This window comes from Penicillium riverlandense (genome assembly GCF_028828495.1).
Source record: "Penicillium riverlandense strain IBT 135883 chromosome Unknown utg000002l_segment0_segment0, whole genome shotgun sequence".
NCBI classification, from domain to species: Eukaryota; Fungi; Ascomycota; class Eurotiomycetes; order Eurotiales; family Aspergillaceae; genus Penicillium; species Penicillium riverlandense.
In genome coordinates, this window is record NW_026643195.1 from 813,489 (window position 1) to 835,172 (window position 21,684).

The window sequence follows — 21,684 nt, forward strand, 5'->3', positions numbered from 1 at the left end:
TACATAAAGATAATCATTGCTGGGGCCAATCTGGGATCTTGTCCTCCAGAATTCGTAATGACCGCAGGTGAGCTCTGAACTTTTCCAGAAATGGATGGCTGCCTCCCCGGAATGTCGTCAGTAGCAGCAGAAAGTCCTCTGCAAGGCCATGTGGCGTTGTGGTGTTAGAAATCGATGTCATTCCGGAAGCCATGTTCATGTTGCAAAAGACATCAATTGCACCAGTGGCAATATCGAACAATTTCTCCGCCTAGGTTGGATGTCAGTTAACTCCCCAAAAACATAATAGCCATATGGCAACATACCAATCCAATCCCGTGGGCCTCCATAGAACTAAGTCGTAATGACACACAGAGCTGGAGAGTCGACTCTGCAACGGAGACCGGATAATGAAAACTCAACTCCGGCCGCTCGGAACGATCACTCAGGAGACCATGAGTCGAGCACAGAAGCCAAACTCGGTTCTGAAGCCATTTTTGCGTGATGAAAACATCCGCTGCCTGTGTTTCGCGCAGGCCCATAGCCATGAAAGCGTGATTCGTCTCCGAGCTACGGCCAGCCTTGGCTCGCTCAAACCAGTCATACCCTTTGTACCGTTCACCCTGATTGATACGGTCGAGATTTTGATGAATTGACAGTGCCTTGGCTGCAGTGAGCTTGTGGCAAAAGCCGTTGTTGATATCGCATCGTCGGTTCCAGCAGTCGATGACATCTTCGTCGATGGCGTCAAATAATTCCATCAGTCGTGCCAGACCCATCATTCCTTCGGCGTCTTTTTCGTTGTGCACAATTATTCCAGAGACCAGGCTGTTCGAGGCGTTGTGGATGAAGTCGTGTACTGAGCGCATGCTGAATCCGGGCTTTCCCCAGAATGTGATGGGATGTCGCCGTTGAAGAGCGTATGCTCTACAATAACATGTTAACAAGTATTTCATAAAAGTGAACAGGGGCTTTTTATACCTTTCTGTGATCGATAGCACAAGATATGTTCGTAATCGCTGACCCTTTTCTTCTCCAGATAGGTCACGGTAGGAGTCTGGATCATTCAGCCCCATCGTAGCCGCAAGATCCAGGGCTTCTCGGAGTCGCAGCCACGCTGCGTTATGCTGATTACTGCCAAAGAGACAACCAAAATGAAAGAAACTCGTCAAGACCGCTTCGATCGTGGGATGTTCCCCGAAATCGGAGCAGCTCCGCATTTTCGTGGCTGCCTCCATCATGGATCGTGCCTGAGAAGCGCGGGATGAAGTCGTGGGTCGTTCATTAATTTCGATCGGTTGTGTAAGAGAGAAAGCGCAGAGAGACAAAAGCATTGCTCCAAACTGAGGGTTCTTCCGATGCTCTTGGGACAGCATCCGTGTGAAAAGCGAAGACCGGTTTAGCACCGGCAGGGTTGGGTGCAGTCGGTCAAAGTAGACATCAATCCAGGGGATCATGTTGGCTTCGATGATTGAAGACGGCCATGTATCTGGCTCTTGGCTGTCTGATGCCAGTGAGCCCACAGTCGGGGAAAAGGGCATGCTTTGAGAATCCTGCGGAGCCACGCCCATGGCAGATGCATCGGACACGGGCTGCACGATGGAAGGAAGAGATGGTTTGAGGTAGATATTGCTCCCCTGGAACCCGAACATGGGCACTTGGGCATCCAGGTTATCTGGCAGCCAGTACTCCACGTCAGTGGGCTCGTTCCAGCTCATTGCACTGCTGCTGTGAGAATCTAAGGGGCTCGCATCGGCCGTCCAGGGCCCTGCGACAGAGGTTGGAGCTCCTGCGGGCGGCATCCCGCCTGATCTAGAAATGGACATGGCCACTTCGCCATGCGGTGGCGTCCAAGAGGCACCCGACATGGACGCCGGCCGAGCGGGGTCGATCGAGGGCGATGCCTGGTACTGAAAGGCATCTTTGGGGGATTCTGGAGGACAGCTCCCCAGGGTTTGCAGCTGGCGAATTTGCGACACGCGACTGGAGAACGGTGAGCTGCATACTCATTCCGGCAATTTCGCACTTACTGTCCGGTTGGACCGCGCTTCTTCTGGGGCTGGAAAAAGGTACAATCAAAGCCCATGGACTCGCAGGCCTTGCAGGGCTGCGACAAGCTACACTATTTGGTCGGGGATTCAGCCTCCGATGCGCTGACCCAAGGGGGCCGGAGGGATTTACCTTAATCTTTCGGAACTTGCACTGGTCGCATGCGCGCTTGGCGATACTGGTCGTTTTACGCGACCGGATCGCCCCCGGGACCGCGCCGGGCGAACCCGTACTGGAGCTGGAATCCATGTCGGGGTGAAGTGAAAGAGGCGGAGTTTCGGAGTGGATGATTCATGGAGCTCGACCCACGTTAAGAGCCCCGCCCAACTACAGCGGATGTGAACGAGATGAAGAATTATTACATAGTAGTAGCACTAGTACTTGCGGATCGCCAGCTGATAAATGCCGGGGACAGAATATCCCCATGGCCCTGCTCCTCCAACTTGAACACTTCAATCACCGGCGACTTCTCTTGCTTGCGGATCCTCCATGTCCCATCCTCCTGGATGGTCTGTTTGAGCCCTGCATCGGAGTTAGCTCGGTTGGACCATACACGATATAGACCAATACTGACATTCGAGAAAGGCTGCCGCAAAATTGATGCAAATATTCCCATCCCAGGTCCCTCTGCCGACCTTTTTCACTTTGCCGGGAATACTCGCTGTCTCGAGCTCCTCCAGGCTGCGGACAATCCCATTTTGGTCGCGGAACCCTACAATGATCTTGGGCACCCCCAGGAGAAACGATTGCGCCCAGAATTTGAGTAGTTTGCGCTCATACTTGACCATGTCGCGATCGTTTCGGATCTCCGCGGACGTCTTCAGCTCAACCCAGTGAATGGGATCTTCTTTTCGATCCGGTTTGCAATCCCATACTGTTCTGGTTAGATGCACCCGATACATGAAGACCTCGAAAACATACCAGCATCCACCTCCCCGCCGAGAATCATGCGCACCTTACCCATCCCGGTGCGGGCCACAGAACAATACTGCGCGCTGTTGTTGACGACTGCTTCCTCACGCCCTTCAATCTCCTCGCGGGAGGACGGATCCCACGGTTGTCGAAGCACCGATATGGCTTCGAATTTGTAGCCTGCGCGAGTCAGTCATAGCCAGTCAGGAAGCAAAATGATAGCGTACCCCAGTACATCATCAGTTCCTGGGACGCCATCCCTGGCGGCATCCTTTGATTGCGCTGGATTTCCTTCTGTTGGTTTTTATAGGCGTTATTTTCTTCAATAAATCTGGGTTGTGTCAACAAGGCATGCTATCGTCAATGTTGAATTAATACGCACATGGTACCCTGTGGGAAAGTTAGTCAAGGGAATTCACTGGCAGCCCGGATTGCCCTACCTGGAAGCATGTCGCATTCATTTCAAATCTGAGGAAATTCATTAGTCTCGCATAGTCTCGAAGCTAAACCGTACATACCCATTCGTCATATCATATGGAGTAGCCAGAATCTGCAAATTCCGATCAACAATCGATCGCTCCTTGTTGGTCTGGATACACTCACCTTGGTCATCATCCCTCGCCAAGTCACGATGTCGGCTTCGCATTTCTTCCCAGTCTCTTTCTCATGGGCAATGATCGTTTCCAAGAGCGCGTCCAGATGTTCATCCGCGACATCATCGAGCTTCTGGAAGGTGTCAAAGCCAACATTCAGGTCCGCCGGCAGACGCGGCGGATAGTAGTAGGACAGGGATGCATCTCCCAGCGAAAAGCGGCGCTGATCATCATACGAAAAACTGGCGATTTCCTGTCCAAATGCGTTATTCGGATTTCTTGACATGTGCAAGGGCGTGAGCGAGTGGTTCTTACTTTGGGTCGTCGGATGGTCGTATTGGAACCGCCGAAGCGGTGCACGGGCTGGATGTCGAATGTCGCCCGGTTCATACTGGTGAAGAGATATTTATCTCATGTCGGCATGGTCGAAATCGTACATGTATGTATGTATGTATGTGGAACAATAGTTGGGTAGTCTCCAAAGTAGTGCAAGAGGCAAGTTCGTCCCCACCAAAAGTGGCAGAACTTCTCCCCTTCTTTCTGTCACCACCACCACCCCAACCAGCATGACTTCCCGCATCGACAAGACAATCGCTCGCCAGCGAGAAAAGTATGTCCATATATACTACATCTCCTTATCCCCATCGTGACTGACACTCTCTGTTAGAATCGCCTCCGGTGCCTACTACGAAGCCCACCAACAGCTGCGCGTCATTGCGGCTCGGTACATCAAGGCTGCTAACTACGATGCAGCGGCAGACCTCCTAGCTGGCGGTGCGACGGAGCTACTAAGAGCCGGTGCCCAACAGGGCGCCTCGGCCAGTGGTGGAGATCTAGCGATTATGCTGGTCCTGGAGGTGTACAACAAGGCGGAGTGGGAGATCTCCAGTGCGGCGGATGATGCGCAGACCCGGACTCGGAAGAGTGAGTCTCTCATCTGCGCCACGCTCGTTTCTTGGTGTGCTAACTATCTATGCGATTTAGAGCGTCTCATCGAACTGCTACGAGAATTCCCCTCCGAGGAGCCGACGCGGAAACGGTATATCCAGGAAATCATTGGATGGAGCGGGAAGTTTGGTCCCTTGGAGCGAGGAGATCCGGACTTGCATCACGCCGCTGGCTCTGTCTACGCCGAAGGTGGGTTTGTCTTGGTGTCTGATTGCGATGGCATTGCTGACATGGCAGGTCCAGATAACGACCCATACGATGCAGAGAAACACTTGATTCTAGGAACGTCGGAGTCCGCAGAAACCCTGGCGAAACTCGAGTATGAGTGGTACACCAGCGACGACCCGCATACGGCAGCACTCTATGCCTCGCGCGCCGTTTTCCCCTACCTCCTGACCGGCAACCTCCGCAGCGCGAACAAGGCGCTTCTCATCTTCACCTCGCGGCTATCCACCTCGAACCCCTCGTTGGGCGTGCAAGAAGTCAGTAGCGCCAGCTCTGACATACGTGTATACCCCGCGCTTCCGTTGCTGAACTTCATCAGCCTGTTGCTGTTGGCCGTTCAACGCGGCAGCGCGGATCTGTTCCGGCAGCTCACCGCACACTATGCGGCGCAGATTCGGGAGGTTGGGATCTGGGATGATGCCCTGGCACAGATGGGCGAGCAGTACTTTTCCATCAAGATCCCCAGACAGGGTAACCCGCTGTTGGATATGATGGGCAGCATGTTCTTCGGCGGTGGCCAGGATAACGCCGGCGGGCGAAGGGCGCCGCAGGCCCGGAGCCCAGCGAAGAAGGTCGAGGCTCCGCCATCCAACATGGAGCTTGATTAGCGAAGTGCACCAGTTCCCGTCCATAGTTGTAATGAAATAAAGCCCATGCAAGAGACAACATTAGAGACGGGCATCGTTTTCGGGCTCGAACATCCAATTGTCCTCGTCGAGGGACGCCACTTTCTTGCGCAGGCTGTGATGGACAATATTCAAGACCTCTGGTTCCAATTTAGTTAGAAATCCATCCATTCCAATCAACCAAGGGGCGTATTGCTCACCGTCCGGTTCATCATCGCTGGACTGTCTATTGCGATGGCGAATCATCATTTCTACCAGCGCGGCCTCGAACTCTTCTCTGTATTAGTCGAATATCTCTCCTAAACAAACACCAGAAAGAAACGCACTCTCTTTGTCTCTTCCCGACAGCTCCGACGAATCAATCCCCGCCGCCCCATCCCCATCGGCGTCCAGTTCCCCCAATTCCTCGCCATCCTCCCCAACCAACGGCTGCGGCAACGCGGGGGTATCAAGCTTGTAGCCACCGTTCTTGTCGCGGACCACAATCTCCTTGTTTTCGGTGTTCTTCACACTGCGCGTCGAGGACCCCGAATCCGACGTCGTGGGCTTGAGTCGGTGCGAGGGGCGGTTCGCGAGACCGCTGCTGGTGCTAGCCGTGGACAGGGCGCCATTGGGTGGACCGGCAGAGGCTGGCCGGCGGCTGAGGTTGTGTTCGAAGATGTTGCGCCGGACAGAGGTGGGCGCCATTGCTAAATCAGGAGTAAAGAGTGTGGAGAGGGTGTTAAGGATAGGAATAACAGCCGGTGAAGACGTGTAGGTGTAGAGTGGGAGTTAGGTGATAAGCGCTTATCGGCGACGCGCTTCCTGGTTCTTTCCCTTTTCGCGTCCACTTGATCGTCTCTCCTTCCCACAAACAACCATGGTGCAAGCTGAGTCCTCATCCAGTGCCGCCCGCAATGGAGTCAAGGCTTCAACGGCAGGAGCTCCTGCAGATTACGAACTCCCCTGGTCAGTATTTTCGTCTCCTTTTTGGGTTGGCCTGCTCTAACCTCCTCCGCAGGGTGGAAAAGTACCGCCCCATCTTCCTCGACGACATTGTCGGCAACACCGAGACCGTCGAGCGCCTCAAAATCATCGCCAAGGATGGCAACATGCCGCACGTTATCATCTCCGGCATGCCCGGTATTGGAAAGACCACCTCCGTCCTGTGTTTGACGAGACAACTGCTAGGCGATGCGTACAAGGAGGCAGTTCTGGAGCTCAATGCCAGTGACGAAAGAGGTATTGATGTGGTCCGCAATCGGATTAAGGGCTTCGCGCAGAAGAAAGTGACACTTCCGCCGGGGAAACATAAGGTGGTCATCCTGGATGAAGCTGATAGGTAAGAGTCGTTCAGCAGGATCCGATCTGATGTTCGCTAATAATGGATTGTAAAGTATGACGCCCGGTGCGCAGCAGGCTCTGCGTCGTACAATGGAAATCTACTCGTCGACTACCCGATTTGCTTTTGCCTGCAACCAGTCCAACAAGATCATCGAGCCTATTCAGTCGCGCTGTGCTATCCTCCGGTATGCGCGACTGACGGACGCACAGGTCGTCAAGCGTCTCATGCAAATCTGCGAGGCGGAGAAGATCGAGCACTCCGAGGATGGAATTGCGGCCCTGGTCTTCAGCGCGGAGGGTGATATGCGCCAGGCCATCAATAACCTGCAGAGTACCTGGTCCGGCTTTGGGTTCGTCAGCGGAGACAATGTGTTTCGCGTGGTCGACAGTCCGCACCCGGTCAAGGTGCAGGCTATGCTCAAGGCCTGCTGGGAGGGCAAAGTCGATGTGGCGCTGGAGACATTGAACGAGCTGTGGTAAGTGAACGTATCTCTCCATTGTTTATGGATATTTTTTGAACATTTCCACAGGAACCTGGGGTATTCCTCCCACGACATCATCAGTACCATGTTCCGCGTCACCAAGACCATTCCCACCCTCTCAGAGCACTCCAAGCTAGAGTTCATCCGCGAGATTGGCTTCACCCACATGCGCATCCTAGATGGTGTGCAGTCGCTGCTCCAACTGAGCGGCTGTGTAGCCAAGCTCTGCAAGATCAACATGAAGCCCGAGCTCTTTGAACCCCCGAAGGCTTGATTTGCTCCGGTTCTCTTTGCATATGTATTCCCCTGGCGTTCATTGGTGTATGTGAATGAAGTTACGTCTTGACAAAATCAAAAGCTATCTACCGCTATTCGCAACATGGTTCTTCCAGACATTTTCAATGACAGTAGTAGCCCCCAGCACCTTCTCCTCCTCGAGCTTCTTACCGATAACCTGCAAGTTCACCGGATACCCATCCACTTTCTCTACATCATAAAGACCCCAATTCCACTCATCCAGTGCGTTCCTTGGTTTATAGGGCGCGGAGTCGGAAGGCAAGCAGTCCTTCTCAGCTCTCACAAGATCCACCGGGAATGTGATAGCAGTATAATCAAGCAGATTCCAAATCTTGGTATATCCCACCCACCGAATCTTACGATGCGGAACACTCGTATGCGGCAACGTCGGACTGAGAAGGACATCCACTTTCTTGCCCGAAGGAGACCGGACGCTGTTCCACTTATCCAGGTATTGTTTCTGCAGCTTAACCTTGCGCTTATTCAACTGCCAATATTCCCACACCGAAATTGCCTTGCCGCGATTCACCAGTTGCTGGACGTGAGGGATCATGGGCTCGGATGCCTGGCTAATATCGTGCCGGATATCCTCGCCCCCGTCCACGGTATAATACAAATCCATCAACTTGATATATTCTTGGTGGTCTGAAGTATCCCATGTCACGACTTCGTAGCCGTAATTCTTCAGTGCCGTGGATAGTTCGTCCAATGCCCTCGCTATGGGAGGATGGACTCTGACGACGCCGTCGTCGGGGATGAGACCTATGACTAGTGGCCGCGATTGTATCTCCTGGAATGCATGTTCATTCCATGGCAATGGCACACATCGCGGATCCAGTTCCCAAGGCCGTGCATCTGCTAGCAGACGGCTGATGTAGCAGATAGACGAGAGGTCTCGGGCCTGCGGTCCAACGGATGATGGAACATGTTCCTGGCCATCAGTGGACACGGGCACCCCGTAATAGGGAAGCCTGCTACTCTGTGGGCTTCGTTAGGATGTGCATTTCGTGGAGTAACAATGAGACTTACGCTCGGCTTGAAGCCGTATAATCCAATCGTAGCTTGCGGGATGCGCGTACTTCCTCCAATGTCAGTCCCGAAACCAACCAGTGAGCCATGCAGCGCGAGCAATGCGCTTTCGCCGCCGGTTGAGCCGCCAGGTGTGAATTCCGGGTTTCGGGGGTTCGTTGTAAGGCCCCAGAGAGGATTCTCCGTTTCAGCCCACTGCACATGAGTCAGTGTTGTATCCTTTGGCTGGGGTTCCGCACGCACCATGATACTCTGCGGCAGGTTCGACTTGGCTATGATGACAGCGCCCATACTTTTGAGCAGTTGAACGAGGACGGCATCCTCATTCGCGGGATCAAATGATCTGCCGACGTATCCTAGTGTCGTATCTATGCCTTTCACGTTGAATTGGTCTTTCAGCGTGACGGGTATTCCATGCAGGGGACCTTTCAGCTTGCCGGTTGCTTGGAATTCCGCATCGAGTTGTCTAGCTTGTTTCAGGGCGTCTTCAAACATCACTTCCGTGAAGCAATTGGTCTGATATTAAACGTTAGCTGGCTTGAAGTATTTCTGGATTCAAGTACTCACGAGCTGATGAGCTACTACTGCGCTGTACACATTGTCAGACTGGTTCACCGGTTGAATAAACAGCAACAACACAGTTCCCTACCGCTTGATATAGGCCTGGACGACTCCTTCGGCCGTAAATTCACCCTTTTTCAGGCGGTCAAGCAGCTCCGCAATGTTGTCGATGTCCGTGATTGTCTGGATTTTGGGTTCCTGGTCGAGCCGAGTCCGCTCGTCTACCCGGTCAACGCGGGGCAATCGGCTATCCACATCGTCCACTAGGTACGGCGCGAGCAACTGGTCTCTGATCTGGCGTTTTTGGGCGATAATCCTCTTCCATAGAGGGTCGTTGGTCATCTTGAAGATCTAGAATGCAACTACCCACCGGTACCTGGGGGAATGACAAGGAAGAAACACAAATGGTTGTCGAGCTAGCCTCCGCTCGTTAGCCGGAGCCAATCAACTCCGGTGGTTCTAGATGAACATCTATATCGGTAAGCTGCAAGGGTTTCCATGGTCAGCCCGGCCAGCTCTTTAATTGACAGCGTCACTCTTCAGGCCACTGGCATCTTAAATACAACCGCCATTCCCCCAACCCTGAAATTCTTGTCCAACTCTCTTCTCTTTCCTCCACAATGAAGTTCTTTCCCAGATTTGCCCTCCTCGCCAGCCCCGCCACCGCGGCCCCGGTCCAGATGCTCTTCAATCTGGTAACGGCCTCGAACAACAGCCACAACGGCCTGTATCTGTCCACGCAGTCGACCGGTCCGCTGAACAGCAAGGCCGTTTTTCGAGATCCAGTAAACGCAGGCACTTTTTATTTGGATAACCATAGTGTCCGCTTCGAGGCCCATAATGGGGCTCCTTGGGCCATGGCTTTGTTCTCGGGGAGCAATGTCGCGGGGCGTGTTGGAGTGAGCGTGGCGCCATCTTCTGGGAGCTCCGGGTTTGAATTGTCCGATGGGGGTGCTCTGACTACAACGAACAATGATTTCGGTGGATGGCTAGGTATGCTTATTTTGTATAACTATGAGGGAGTACTGACTGGATGATTTTAGTCTGTGAGGATCAAAGCAGCGGCAGTCTTCCGGGCCTTTACTATATCAATAAGAGTGTTGGTGGTGGTCTTCCCGATAGTTGTGATGAGGTTCAACTGGTTGTCAAGTTTAAGACCTCTCCGTAGCGGTATTGTTTACTGGCTGGTTCATGTTTCTAGGCGTAGGAGATAAGATCACAGAACTCAGGGTGCTCAAGAAAAAGGAAGGGAAGCTGCGATATAGTGAGAAGCTTCGCAGGCTTCTACTACTAAACACGCGCATCGAATCTTCGTATAGTCGCATTCTGAGCCTAGACGTAGAGGTAAGCCTTAGTACGCTTAAGGTCAAAATAAGAAAGTAAACATATAGCATGCTCTAATGCAAGCTTAATATTTGGCTTCTTCCCTATAGCTAAGACAGCTTTCTAGCAATTGGCCCTATTATAGTGCTTGCTCATCGAAGATGTTCCTAAGTAAGCCTATCTAGGATGATTAAGCACCTTCCGGCATTGATGGCATATGACCCTAGGCTTTCTATCTTTCTCAAAGGCGACTTAGTCAAAGTTTTTCTAGCACTTCGCTTCTCGTGTTGCATCCTAAGCTATCTGCTTCTTTTTCCCAAGATCGGTCTGAAGCCACTACTGTACGAATTCGTTACCTATTTCTAGTGAGTGAACAATGAATGATCTGATCCGATTAGGGCAGATCCGGGAAAGGCAATTAGGTATTGCTATAGGCTTAGACGAAGGAAGGAAGGTATCTTAACTTCTAGATAGGATTGGGGAACAAAGCTGATTTGGACTATCATTAGCAATATATTCAAGACATCTAAGTGTGGCCCCCCGTAAACAGATGAAAATGTATCAGTGGACTATGACATCGTAAAGACGGTTAGAAGGGAAGACAAACCGGTTTCCTATGTAGTTTAGCAAAGAAACTGGGGTAGTCTGCCTTCTACAAGGATAACTAACCATCTCTATAGAGGCGAGGAGATAGATCACATTTGACGGTCTATAATGATTATTATTAATAAAATCTTAAGCTAATTGGCCGGAGCTGAGGGTCGTGAGGGTCACCCTTACGACCCTTAGACTTCAGGAGGACATAATTAAATTTTGTCGATACATTTTGTTTGATTTGGATATAAAATAAGTATCTAGAGAGTCAATATTATATGCTCAATATAATTAAGTCAAGATTTTGAGAGGGTTTAGGCTAAAACAAAAAGACGTCTAGGTTCTACAGGATTATGGTGCCACTACCTTACACATTCAAAGTATATTTCTGCATTTCATTATATGCGAATTCCACAGACTCTTCACAATGTAGATTACAACGATTTTTAGTCATAAAAAAAGTGTTAGGATAGTATTATTAAGTAAGAAGGCTTACTGCCTCACAACTGCGCACTGATCGCACACATGAACGCATAGATGAGGGGGGTAAGATGCTTGTACATAAATACCTCGCTGGCACCTGAGTTTCAGTGGCCAGCAATCAGTCTTGGAATCATACTGAGTCGCACCCAAAGTTATCCCGCGAGCCTCTATTGCCCGAATCCGTAATACAACCAGCGCAGCGTATCGTGAGACAGCCCTGACATAGATTTACAGCTCTAGATACATAAATTTCGTAGAGGAGTAGTTAGAAGGCCCTATAAATGGTAGATGCGACTAGAACAGCTATAAAAAACAGTATTTTAGTAAGGTGGATCAGCAAAATTATACGTCTTGGCATATCCTAAACAGCTTATTTATGCAGAAACTGTAACGGGCCGCGGTCGCGGAGCCAAAATCCCTATATGCGGTACTCCCGTGGCGAGGCCTATCTCCGGAGGTAGTGGTAACCCTATCAAAGTATGTGGTGTCCCTAGCAAAGTATGTGGTGTCCCTATCAATTCCCGTATTTTGTGGCAACCCTGCATTGGTTGAAATCGCCGGAGTATGGATCTCGTGCGCTTTCGCATCCCCCTTGATCGGTCACAGCCAACTTGACCCTTGTGAGGTTTTTGGCTCGCAAGCTATGAGTCCCTTGCTTCCTTCATGTACGTAAAAAGATGTAAAGTTGGTTAGTTTGTGTTTCATGTCATTAACGTCCCCTTGCTGAAGTTGGATTCTAAACCACAACCAACTAGGCTGGGTACTATTGATGCGAATGCAAATTATTAGATCAGACGATCGTGAGAAACTGAGTCAGAAATGGGCCCTCCAGTTTTGACATATTGCCAAACGTGGCGCCCGCTCCCATTGATACATGACTGAGGTAGCACTGGAAGATCTTTGCTAATGGCACAGGACACCTTCGAGCCTTCCTCAGTTAAGCTTGCCTTTTGGCTATTGGTCGCCGAGGCCGGAGCACTGTGGGTCAGGACAACAACGAAACTGCTATCCTCATAAACCCACCCTCTGCCGCTTCATTCATGTACCACCACTGGTCTGTAATGTTCAAGACGAAAGAAACTTCCAAAGTCCAGACCAGAGTCCTGATAAGATTTACTGAGACTCATTTCTTCTAGGTTCCCGAGGTCTTCGCGCCCAGAGAAATCTTCCGATTTTCAGGATATATAGTGTACGAGACTGGTCCTCTCGCATCTGAACGATCTCAAAAAAAAAAATGCATAACAGAAATTATAAATCAGGTACCTGTTCAACGAAAATATCTAAGATGAAAGCTTCTCGCCCTCACGTCGAACGCTCACGATAACTTCGGCCAGCTCCTCGATGGTCTGCGCATCACGAGGCACTGTATGTCCCTTGCCATGGTCAAACAAAACTGACGTGTCAGCATCGCACACACTGTACAATGCCATAGCCCCGTGAATGTATGGATCATTGGAACCAATAATATGGCATGTCGGCACATCGATCACGTCTAGGCACTCATCTGCGAGGACGCACTCTACGGAATTTGTGGAGGGATTAAGGCGGGCCGGGGGCCAGCCTGCTAGGAAGACGGCATACTGTATAATGGTCAGTGAAAAGAAGCGTATTTCATCTCTAACACTCACCTTGATGCGCCGCGGCCGGCCTTCTTCCTCGGCTCGACGACGCTCTTCCAGAACAAGCGTAGCCGCTAGCGTTGCGCCTTCGGAGTACCCGAACAAGCCCTGTCGGAGTATTTAGTCTAGCTGAACCACTCTATTGTCAAAAGCCTTACGTCTATCGATGGATCCTCGTCTATGATTTTGAAGATCCTGTCAACAGTGGACTGTACCGCTTGCAGCCTGGGCATTTCCTCCTCCTTGATCAATTTCCGAATCGTGTCTTCAGCTGAGACTCCGGAGGGGAATCCTCTGAGCATCATAACCAAGTTATCCATGGCGCCGACACCATCAAATTCAAAGAATCTGAAGTACGGTGGCGGGCCAAAGTAGCTGGCAAAATTGTCTGGTGGCATGGTGGTGTGACCGCCGTCGATCCATTTGAAGCCCCCCGGCAAAGCCTTTTCCACGGCGTCGACTAGGGTCCCGAGTTGAACTTTGAATTTCTAAGAATGTTAATAGTGCTTTATGAGCCGAGATTGGGGAACTCACTGCGGCGCTGCCGTAGGATCCATGGAGGCAGAGGATTGTCATGGTTGGGGATTGGTTGCCTGAAGACGAGAAGCAAGCCTACTGCATCTTATCAACGGCATCTTCATCTCAATAAGAAGCAGGAATTCAGAGGCGCTGTTACATCAGTCACATAATCGACGTGTCACCAAAACGAAGATCGCTGACGAAGGCACAGCGAAGCAAAACAAGGGACGCGAGGAATGGAGACAATTGGCTGTAGTTTATGCAGGGGGCGGCGAATCACCAAAACACGAAGGGGTGTACTCTTTGCTCGATTTGATGGATTATTCGTCCTGGTCACTACAGTTGACTTCGACCCACGATATGTGACCCGGGAAATCCAAATTTCGCAGCACCCCGAGGCCATAAACTATCCTTTTTTTTTTTTTTTTTTTTTTTCCTTTCCTTTTCTTTCTCCAATTGTCAGAGACGGTTATATCAGACTTCTGTCACTGCTGCTTGACTTCTCTTTTTGATCTTGTCCTCGACTGCTCGCTGAAAGAAATATCCAGTGGTAAAATACCATCACCCTTGCGGCTCCAGTCCACCGAAGTCTGAGCACATAATCACAGTCTCTGTACATCGAGCAACTCCTCTCATTTCTTCCTTTTCATTCCTCTTCTCGCCCTAAAATACATATTCTTCATCATGGCAACAGAAGATAAACCACGTCTGACACCCATTGCCATTGTCGGCATGTCCTGCCGTCTGTCGGGAAATGTCTCAACTCTCGACGACTTTTGGACTCTGGTCTCACGCTCGCGAGATGGGTGGTGCCCAAATCCACAAGAAAGATTCAATAGCGATGTATTCCATCATCCGAACCCGCAAAAAAAGGGTTGTTTCAATCAGAAAGGTGGCTATTTCATGAAAAAGGACTTTGCGCAATTCGACGCACCTTTTTTCCAGATCTCCGAGCAGGAGGCCACGGCAATGGGTAAGTTTATTTCTTGACGTTTTCTTTTATTGTATTCTTTTAACAGTGAATAGACCCGCAGCAAAGGCAGCTACTAGAGTGTACATATGAAGCGCTTGAAAATGCGGGCATCCCCAAAGGGTCTATCTCAGGCCGCAACATGGGTGTTTTTGTCGGCGCAAAAACATCAGATTATCGCCTGGGACTTCTCAGGGACTTGGACCAGCTTCCGATGTTTGAAACAACAGGAAACCACCAGTCCATTCAAGCAGGGCGCATTTCATACTATTTTGATCTCCGAGGACCGTCTCTTGCGATCGACACAGCATGCTCATCCAGCTTGTCAGCATTGCATTTAGCAGTGCAGAGCATTCGGGCTGGCGAGTCCGACTCTGCAATTGTCGCTGGGTGCAATTTGTACTTGGAGCCTGATGTCTCTGTTTCCATGTCTATGCTTGGGTAAGTTCTCTGAAATGGATGTCTTGGGGTGATGCTAATCTTGAAAGTCTGTTCAATGATGAAGGAAAGACTTATGCATTTGATCACCGCGCCAACTCGGGGTTTGCCCGTGGGGAGGGCGTTGGGTGTCTGATCCTTAAACCTTTAGACCAAGCCGTCAAGGATAATGACCAGGTTTATTCCATCATTGTAAACACTGGAATTAATCAAGACGGCAAAACAATTGGTAACTATCGCTCTCGAAGTTTCTGCAACCTTAAATTGACGCTCTATACAAGGAATGACAAACCCGAGTGGCGACGCTCAAGAAAGTCTCATTCGTGATGTCTACAACCGTGCAGGAATCTCTCCTGAAGATACTGGCTTCGTCGAGGCTCACGGCACGGGAACTAAAGTCGGTGATCCCATTGAAGCAAACACCATCCACCGTGTCTTCAGCTCTGGCCGGACCAAGAGATGCCCACTCTACATGGGCTCTGTCAAAACCAACTTTGGTCATTTAGAAAACGCAAGCGGCATAATCTCCATTATTAAAGCGTCATTGATGCTGAAGAAGGGCTTGATTCTGCCAAACACCAATTTCGAGAAGGCCAATGAAGCGATGCCCTTGGACGATGAGAAGATCAAAGTCCCAACGACCATTCGGCCTTGGCCAAGGAACAAACGTTTTGTCAGCGTCAACAACTTTGGATTCGGTGGCTCTAATGGCCATGTTGTGCTAGAAAGGCCGCCTTTCTCCGTCTTCGAGACGTCCCAAGGAAATCAAGAGGACGAGATCCCGCGACTATTTGTCTTATCCGCCAACCAGGAAACAGGAACCAAGCACATAGCGGCTAAGCTCGGTGTCTTTGTTGAACAACATCCAGAGGTTTTCCAGAAACGCCTGATCCGAGACATCGTTTATACGCTCGGTGAGCGCAGAACACATCTTCCGTGGCGAATGGCAATCACTGCGACGTCTTGCAACGAGCTTGCAGCTTTGCTTAATGATGCGGATGCTATCCCGAAGCGAGCATCTATAGATTCCAAGCTTGCCTTTGTGTACACTGGTCAAGGTGCACAATGGCCTCAGATGGGAAGAGAACTCACGATCAGCCACCCTGTCTTCGCGGAAACCATCAAAATTGCATCAACATGCCTCGAAAAACTTGGGGCAACCTTTTCGCTGATTGAGGAGCTTTCAAAGACCAAAGACAACTCGATCGTGAATCAAGCACACGTCTCCCAGCCAGTTTGCACGGCAGTCCAGATCGGCCTCACGGATCTGTTATCCTCTTGGGGCATTCGGCCTTCCATGGTGACGGGCCATTCAAGCGGTGAAATCGCAGCTGCATACGCGGCGGGCGCAATTAATATAGAGGCTGCAATGGCCATTGCCTATCACCGGGGCCAAGTGGCAAGCAACATCAAAGTCAAGTTTCCTAAACTACGTGGAGCAATGCTTGCAGTCGGCACCAGCCCGCAAGAAGCCAAGAATATAATCAAGTCACTTGATCTCAACGGAGTCACTGTGGCATGCGAAAACTCGCCAAACTCAATCACCGCGTCCGGTGACGAAGCTGCCTTGGGGATATTTGCGGCTGAACTCGGCACTTTGGGAATTTTCACTCGCAAGCTTCATGTAGATGTCGCATACCACTCAACCCATATGAAGCTTGTCGAAGTTGACTATATCACCGCTATCAAAGACATCACTCCAAAGAAAGTTAGTGGGGTGGAGGTCTACTCCTCGCTTTTAGGCGGCAAGTTGGACTCCACGCTCGCACTGGGCCCGTCGTACTGGGTCGAGAACTTGACTAAGCCCGTCCGTTTCTCCTCGGCTCTGAAAGCCCTCTATACAGAAACCAAGCCAGATGCAGTGGTGGAGATCGGTCCCCACTCTGCTCTCAAGGGGCCCATCCAGGATATTCTCAAGGGGATTAGCCAGCAAGCAGCATCGGAGGTGAAATACTTTCCATCGCTGCTTCGCAACCAAAATGCAACAACTGCAGCTCTCAGACTAGCGGGAAACTTATTTACGCTTGGATGTAGTCTCAACTTCGAGGCTGTGAACCAAACCAGTGCCAGCCCACAAAAACCAGCCGTGATCTCCGAATTTTCTCCCTATCCATGGTCTGACCACAAATACTGGTTCGATTCGCGAACGGGGAAACAACATCGGCTGAAGCCATTTGCCCGGCATGACCTGTTGGGGACACTTGAAGATTCATACAGTGACGCCGAACCAACCTGGCGCAATGTGCTCTCCTTTGACGACGTACCCTGGCTTCGAGACCACCGAATGCAGTCTTTAACCACTTTTCCGCTGGCTGGCTATCTGTGCATGGCCATTGAGGCAGCATTCCAGAGAGCTCAATTGTGCGGGATACAAAAGCACAATATTTTTGGATTTCGACTTCGGGAGATTCAAGCTTCCAAGGCGCTAATTCTTGATGATGGTGGCCAGTATGAGACACATGTCTCTATGAAGGCATACTCACAAGGAACGCGATCATACTCGAATGATTGGGACGAGTTCCGTATCGCGTCTCGGACCTCATCCCGTGGCTGGGAAGAGCACTGTCGCGGACTGATCAAGATCAATAAAGCTCGATCTGTAAATTCAGTCAATGATGGCCGCCTCCAAAGCGCAGTCGCTCGCAAAAAAGCAGTCGATGTTGCTTCTAGCGATGCGATTTCGTTGGATAAGTTCTACACTGAGCTTGAAGCCCATGGAGCCAGCTACCGCTCTGCATTCCGATATCCCGATGACTGCAAGCTCAAACATTACGATGAATATTCATCTTGCAATGTCGCCGTCCCAGATACGGTATCCGCGATGCCGTATTCTCACGAAACAGAATCAATCCTTCACCCTGTGTTTGCAGATCTCATGATCCAGCTCCCCTTCGCAGTTCTCGGAGCCGGTCGAGGCAAGATGGGCTCTCTTTACATACCATCTGCTATCAAAGAAGTTGATGTCAACTGCTTACTTCCCCACACACCCGGCGAGAAGTTTCAACTTGTGGCACATGGACGTCCCGACTTTGATAATCCCGGGCCCGTCGACTTTTCCATCGATGCCTGGGCTGTCCATGGCACTGAGCCAGTTGCCAAGCTGAATGGCGTTAGAATGACACCCGTGAATAGCGACGCCGGCAATGATCAGATCATCCGAGCCCTGTGCTATAATCTAGAGTGGGAGGTCTTCAAAGGAGCCAACACGGATGCTTGGATTCAAAATGGCACCGAGTGCAATGGAACGACGAAACTTATCTCCATGTGTCGAGACTCTGAGCATGAAAATGGCATTCACAACGGGCTGACAGAGCAAAATATCACTTTCAATGGTCACCACACTAACAATGAATTCAACGGCAAACTTGAGTTTAAAGATGTCTTCAACGGCCAAACCAATGGCCACGCAACGAGGGACCTCGCGAGTTCAGAGCACAAAAGTCTCGAAAACGCATCTGCAGTACGAATAACCCCCAAGGCCAGCGGAGAATGTCCTAATCTGAATGGAATCAACGGTCACGCTGCGTCTACGCTCCACCTATTGGGGAGTATCAAAGAGACTGTCACCCTCATCACCGACAAACATGACTGTGATCCTCTCATTGCCGCACTCGTAAAACTCTTCGCACTTCAATCTGGATGTAAACCCGCCGTCTCGCCATTTTCCCGTGTTGAGATCCTGCCTTCGGCCCGTTATATCTGTCTGACTGAGCTCGACACTCCTTTGCTCCATGGAATGTCAGCGAATACTTTCAATCGAGTCAAGAAACTACTGACTACCTGCGCTTCAATCCTTTGGGTCACCTCCGGTGCTTACTGCTCTGCAAGCCACCCCGAGAAGAATATTAGTCAGGGACTTCTGCGCACCGTTCGGTCTGAGATCAACAATGGAGCAGCTACACTAGACCTGGATCCGAACTCTGACCTTAACCCTTCCGATCACGCCCATTTGGTTCTTTCTGCTTTCAGAGCATCGTGCCTTCCACAGAATCCCGAAAAGGCAGTGGACTACGAATTCGCAGAACAAAATGGCCGTCTTGTTGTTCCGCGAGTTGTCAAGCAAGAAAGGCTGAATCTCGATATTTTCCGTTCGACGCAGTCGTCAGCGCCGTATCTTCAAGAGTTTTCCCAACCCAGTCGACGATTAAAGGTCGCTGTTGGAACTTTTGGTGCACTGGACTCGCTATACTGGAAAGATGAGCCCGAGTTACCTCTAATCAGCAACGAGGTCGAAATCAAGGTTGCCTATACCGGAGTGAACTTCAAGGACGTTATGATTGCCATGGGTCAGGTCTCCAGCCCTTATATTGGCATCGAGTGCAGCGGTATCGTTGCTCGTGTTGGCTCTGGTGTCGCCGATGTGAAGGTTGGTGATCGTGTCTGTGCCATGTCTCTTGGGGCGTATGGCACATACAGCCGTTGCCCTGCTACGAGTGTTGCTGTCATTCCAGAGAATATGGGATTTGACGTTGCGGCGTCTATCCCCGTGGTGTATAGTACGGCGTACTACGCCATATTCGAGATTGCACGCATGGAGCCGGGCGAGAGCATCCTTATCCATGCAGCTTCAGGCGGTGTCGGTCAAGCAGCGATTCAACTTGCACAAACGCTTGGAGCTGAGATATTTGCGACTGTTGGCAGCTCCCAGAAGAAGCAGTTTCTCATCGATACCTATGGAATCCGTGAGGATCGCATTTTCTACAGCCGAGATACCGACTTTGGGCCAGGTATTAGGGAAGCCACCCGTGGCAAGGGTATCGATGTAGTGCTCAACTCCCTGGCGGGTGATCTCCTGCACGAGTCATGGCAGTGTCTGGCCTCCTTTGGGCGGTTCATCGAGATTGGCAAGCGAGATATTACGTCGAACACTCGCCTTGAGATGGCGAAGTTTGAACAGAATTGTACTTTCAGCTCCATCGACTTGACACTCCTTGCTGCGGAGCGACCAAAGATCATAAGCCGTGTATTGATCGCGGTGATGAGGATGCTGACCGACCAAACAGTAAAGCCCATTGGACCAATCTCGATAGTGGGCATCGGAGAAACCGAGACTGCGCTGCGAAATTTGCAGAGTGGAAAGAGCACGGGTAAGGTGGTCGTGGATCATTTGGTGAACCAGGAGGTCAAAGTATGTGTCAACCCGATTTTAACTGCGCGTCTCTTTCCTCCTCTCTAACCCGATATTAAATTAGGCGATACATCCCCCTCCATCAGAAATACTCCGAGGAGATGCAACGTACTTGATCATCGGTGGCACGGGAGGAATTGGCCAGGCCATTACCAAACACATGGTGGAGCGCGGAGCACGGCACATAATTCTGTTGTCACGGAGTGGCAAGATGACTGATGAATTAAGTCGCTTGGTTTCTGAGAGCCAGGTAGCCGGTGCTTCCGTTTACATTAAACGATGCGATTGCGGAGATCAATCCTCTGTCCATGCGCTGATGAGAGACGTCCAAGAGACAATGCCTCCGGTGCGAGGCCTGATTCACGCTGCAATGGTGCTCAGAGTAAGTCTCTCTCTCTATATGCCAAGAAGACCTCATGCTAATAAAAACAGGACGTCCTTTTTGAGCAAATGACCTTCGAGGATTACGATTCCGTGATTCGGTCCAAGGTCTATGGTGCATGGAACTTTCACAACGCCTTTCTTAACACACCCCTCGACTTCTTCGTTATGCTATCGTCGGTGGCTGGTATCGTTGGTAACAAGGGTCAAGCGGCTTATTCCGGTGCCAATACGTACCTCGACGCACTGGCACATTTCCGTCGCCGCAATGGCCTGAAAGCGTCATCCCTCAATCTGGCAGCCGTGCAGGGTGTTGGTTACTTGGCTGAGGATTCCGCGAAGCTGTCACAGGTCATGAAGAACCTGTCTGGCAGCACTATGGATAAGGCTGAGGTTCTGGCTCTGGTGGAGGGTGCTATGCTGGGCAAGTGTGGCAGCCAGTGCATTACCGGATTGCACTTTGAGGATTCATTTTCGCTGCCTTACTGGGCATCTGACGCCAAGTTCTCGAATCTCCGCTATGCGGCGCTTGCCGAGGCAGCAGACTCAAAGACCTCATCTTCTTCTACAGAGTCACAAATTGCACACCGAATGCAGAAAGCCTCTTCTCTGGATGAGGCGCAGGAAGTGGTAATGGCTGGTTTGCGGGAAAAACTAGCTGCTATACTCATGGTGCCTGCTCAGACTCTCGAGTCACAGCAAGCTTTCACATCAATCACAGCAGCGGGATTGGACTCCCTCAATGCGATTGAATTTCGAAATTGGATAGGCAAGGAGCTCCAGGCTCACCTTCAAGTTCTGGAGCTGTTAACCAGTGGCGGTATGAAAGATCTGGCGTCTTTGATTTTGCGGAAGACGAGACTAAGCGGTACTTGGTCGGAAGAGGGATCGAAGTAAATTTTACATTATTTCATGTGTTGTAAGTCTACGGGAGAAATATTCGATACTTTTTTGGTACCTGGATTCAATGGGGCATAACGTAACGAGGTATTATTTGCTGTTTGACTATTGTCGCAGACAGTCTAGAGACTTTTTGGGCATATGGAAAACCGTCATACCTCGCTGTACACCGTCTTCTTGCATGTAGAAGGCTTTATTCACAACTCCCTGCGACTTCCACCCTTTGGTAGCGGATCACAGTTTTCTTGTTGAGAATCAGCCTTCTTCCACGCTGAGGACTCCTGCCAAATACTATCATGACCGTG

The 21,684-nt window shown here is 50.6% G+C and overlaps 8 protein-coding genes across 8 annotated transcripts; 4 read left to right on the forward strand and 4 right to left on the reverse strand.

Moving 5' to 3' along the window:
- Positions 1-13: 13 nt before the first annotated feature.
- N7474_002619 (uncharacterized protein) lies at positions 14-3,819 on the reverse strand (the record flags this gene model as incomplete). The annotated part of the gene is made up of 13 exons (XM_057194034.1): positions 14-250; positions 306-906; positions 961-1,962; positions 2,010-2,101; positions 2,161-2,266; positions 2,391-2,550; positions 2,603-2,902; positions 2,950-3,120; positions 3,168-3,271; positions 3,323-3,330; positions 3,381-3,408; positions 3,459-3,490; positions 3,544-3,819. 13 exons carry the CDS (start codon positions 3,817-3,819, stop codon positions 14-16), a joined length of 3,117 nt encoding a protein of 1,038 aa, XP_057055389.1.
- Positions 3,820-4,099: 280 nt separating this feature from the next.
- On the forward strand, positions 4,100-5,314 carry N7474_002620 (protein GET4; the record flags this gene model as incomplete). Its single annotated transcript, XM_057194035.1, has 3 exons — positions 4,100-4,143; positions 4,201-4,457; positions 4,518-5,314. The coding sequence occupies 3 exons, from the start codon at positions 4,100-4,102 to the stop codon at positions 5,312-5,314; spliced, it is 1,098 nt and encodes a 365-aa protein (XP_057055390.1).
- Positions 5,315-5,374: 60 nt separating this feature from the next.
- Positions 5,375-6,019, reverse strand: N7474_002621 (uncharacterized protein; the record flags this gene model as incomplete). The annotated part of the gene is made up of 3 exons (XM_057194036.1): positions 5,375-5,472; positions 5,533-5,604; positions 5,659-6,019. The coding sequence occupies 3 exons, from the start codon at positions 6,017-6,019 to the stop codon at positions 5,375-5,377; spliced, it is 531 nt and encodes a 176-aa protein (XP_057055391.1).
- A 172-nt stretch (positions 6,020-6,191) lies between these two features.
- On the forward strand, positions 6,192-7,411 carry N7474_002622 (replication factor C subunit 4; the record flags this gene model as incomplete). The annotated part of the gene is made up of 4 exons (XM_057194037.1): positions 6,192-6,280; positions 6,333-6,653; positions 6,709-7,131; positions 7,186-7,411. 4 exons carry the CDS (start codon positions 6,192-6,194, stop codon positions 7,409-7,411), a joined length of 1,059 nt encoding a protein of 352 aa, XP_057055392.1.
- Positions 7,412-7,495: 84 nt separating this feature from the next.
- On the reverse strand, positions 7,496-9,366 carry N7474_002623 (uncharacterized protein; the record flags this gene model as incomplete). Its single annotated transcript, XM_057194038.1, has 4 exons — positions 7,496-8,413; positions 8,464-8,979; positions 9,031-9,052; positions 9,113-9,366. 4 exons carry the CDS (start codon positions 9,364-9,366, stop codon positions 7,496-7,498), a joined length of 1,710 nt encoding a protein of 569 aa, XP_057055393.1.
- Positions 9,367-9,644: 278 nt separating this feature from the next.
- N7474_002624 (uncharacterized protein) lies at positions 9,645-10,192 on the forward strand (the record flags this gene model as incomplete). The annotated part of the gene is made up of 2 exons (XM_057194039.1): positions 9,645-10,017; positions 10,068-10,192. 2 exons carry the CDS (start codon positions 9,645-9,647, stop codon positions 10,190-10,192), a joined length of 498 nt encoding a protein of 165 aa, XP_057055394.1.
- A 2,512-nt stretch (positions 10,193-12,704) lies between these two features.
- N7474_002625 (serine hydrolase FSH) lies at positions 12,705-13,619 on the reverse strand (the record flags this gene model as incomplete). Its single annotated transcript, XM_057194040.1, has 4 exons — positions 12,705-13,004; positions 13,053-13,151; positions 13,202-13,531; positions 13,578-13,619. The coding sequence occupies 4 exons, from the start codon at positions 13,617-13,619 to the stop codon at positions 12,705-12,707; spliced, it is 771 nt and encodes a 256-aa protein (XP_057055395.1).
- A 627-nt stretch (positions 13,620-14,246) lies between these two features.
- Positions 14,247-21,376, forward strand: N7474_002626 (type I polyketide synthase; the record flags this gene model as incomplete). Its single annotated transcript, XM_057194041.1, has 6 exons — positions 14,247-14,535; positions 14,589-14,973; positions 15,021-15,199; positions 15,252-20,098; positions 20,163-20,480; positions 20,531-21,376. The coding sequence occupies 6 exons, from the start codon at positions 14,247-14,249 to the stop codon at positions 21,374-21,376; spliced, it is 6,864 nt and encodes a 2,287-aa protein (XP_057055396.1).
- Positions 21,377-21,684: the final 308 nt, after the last annotated feature.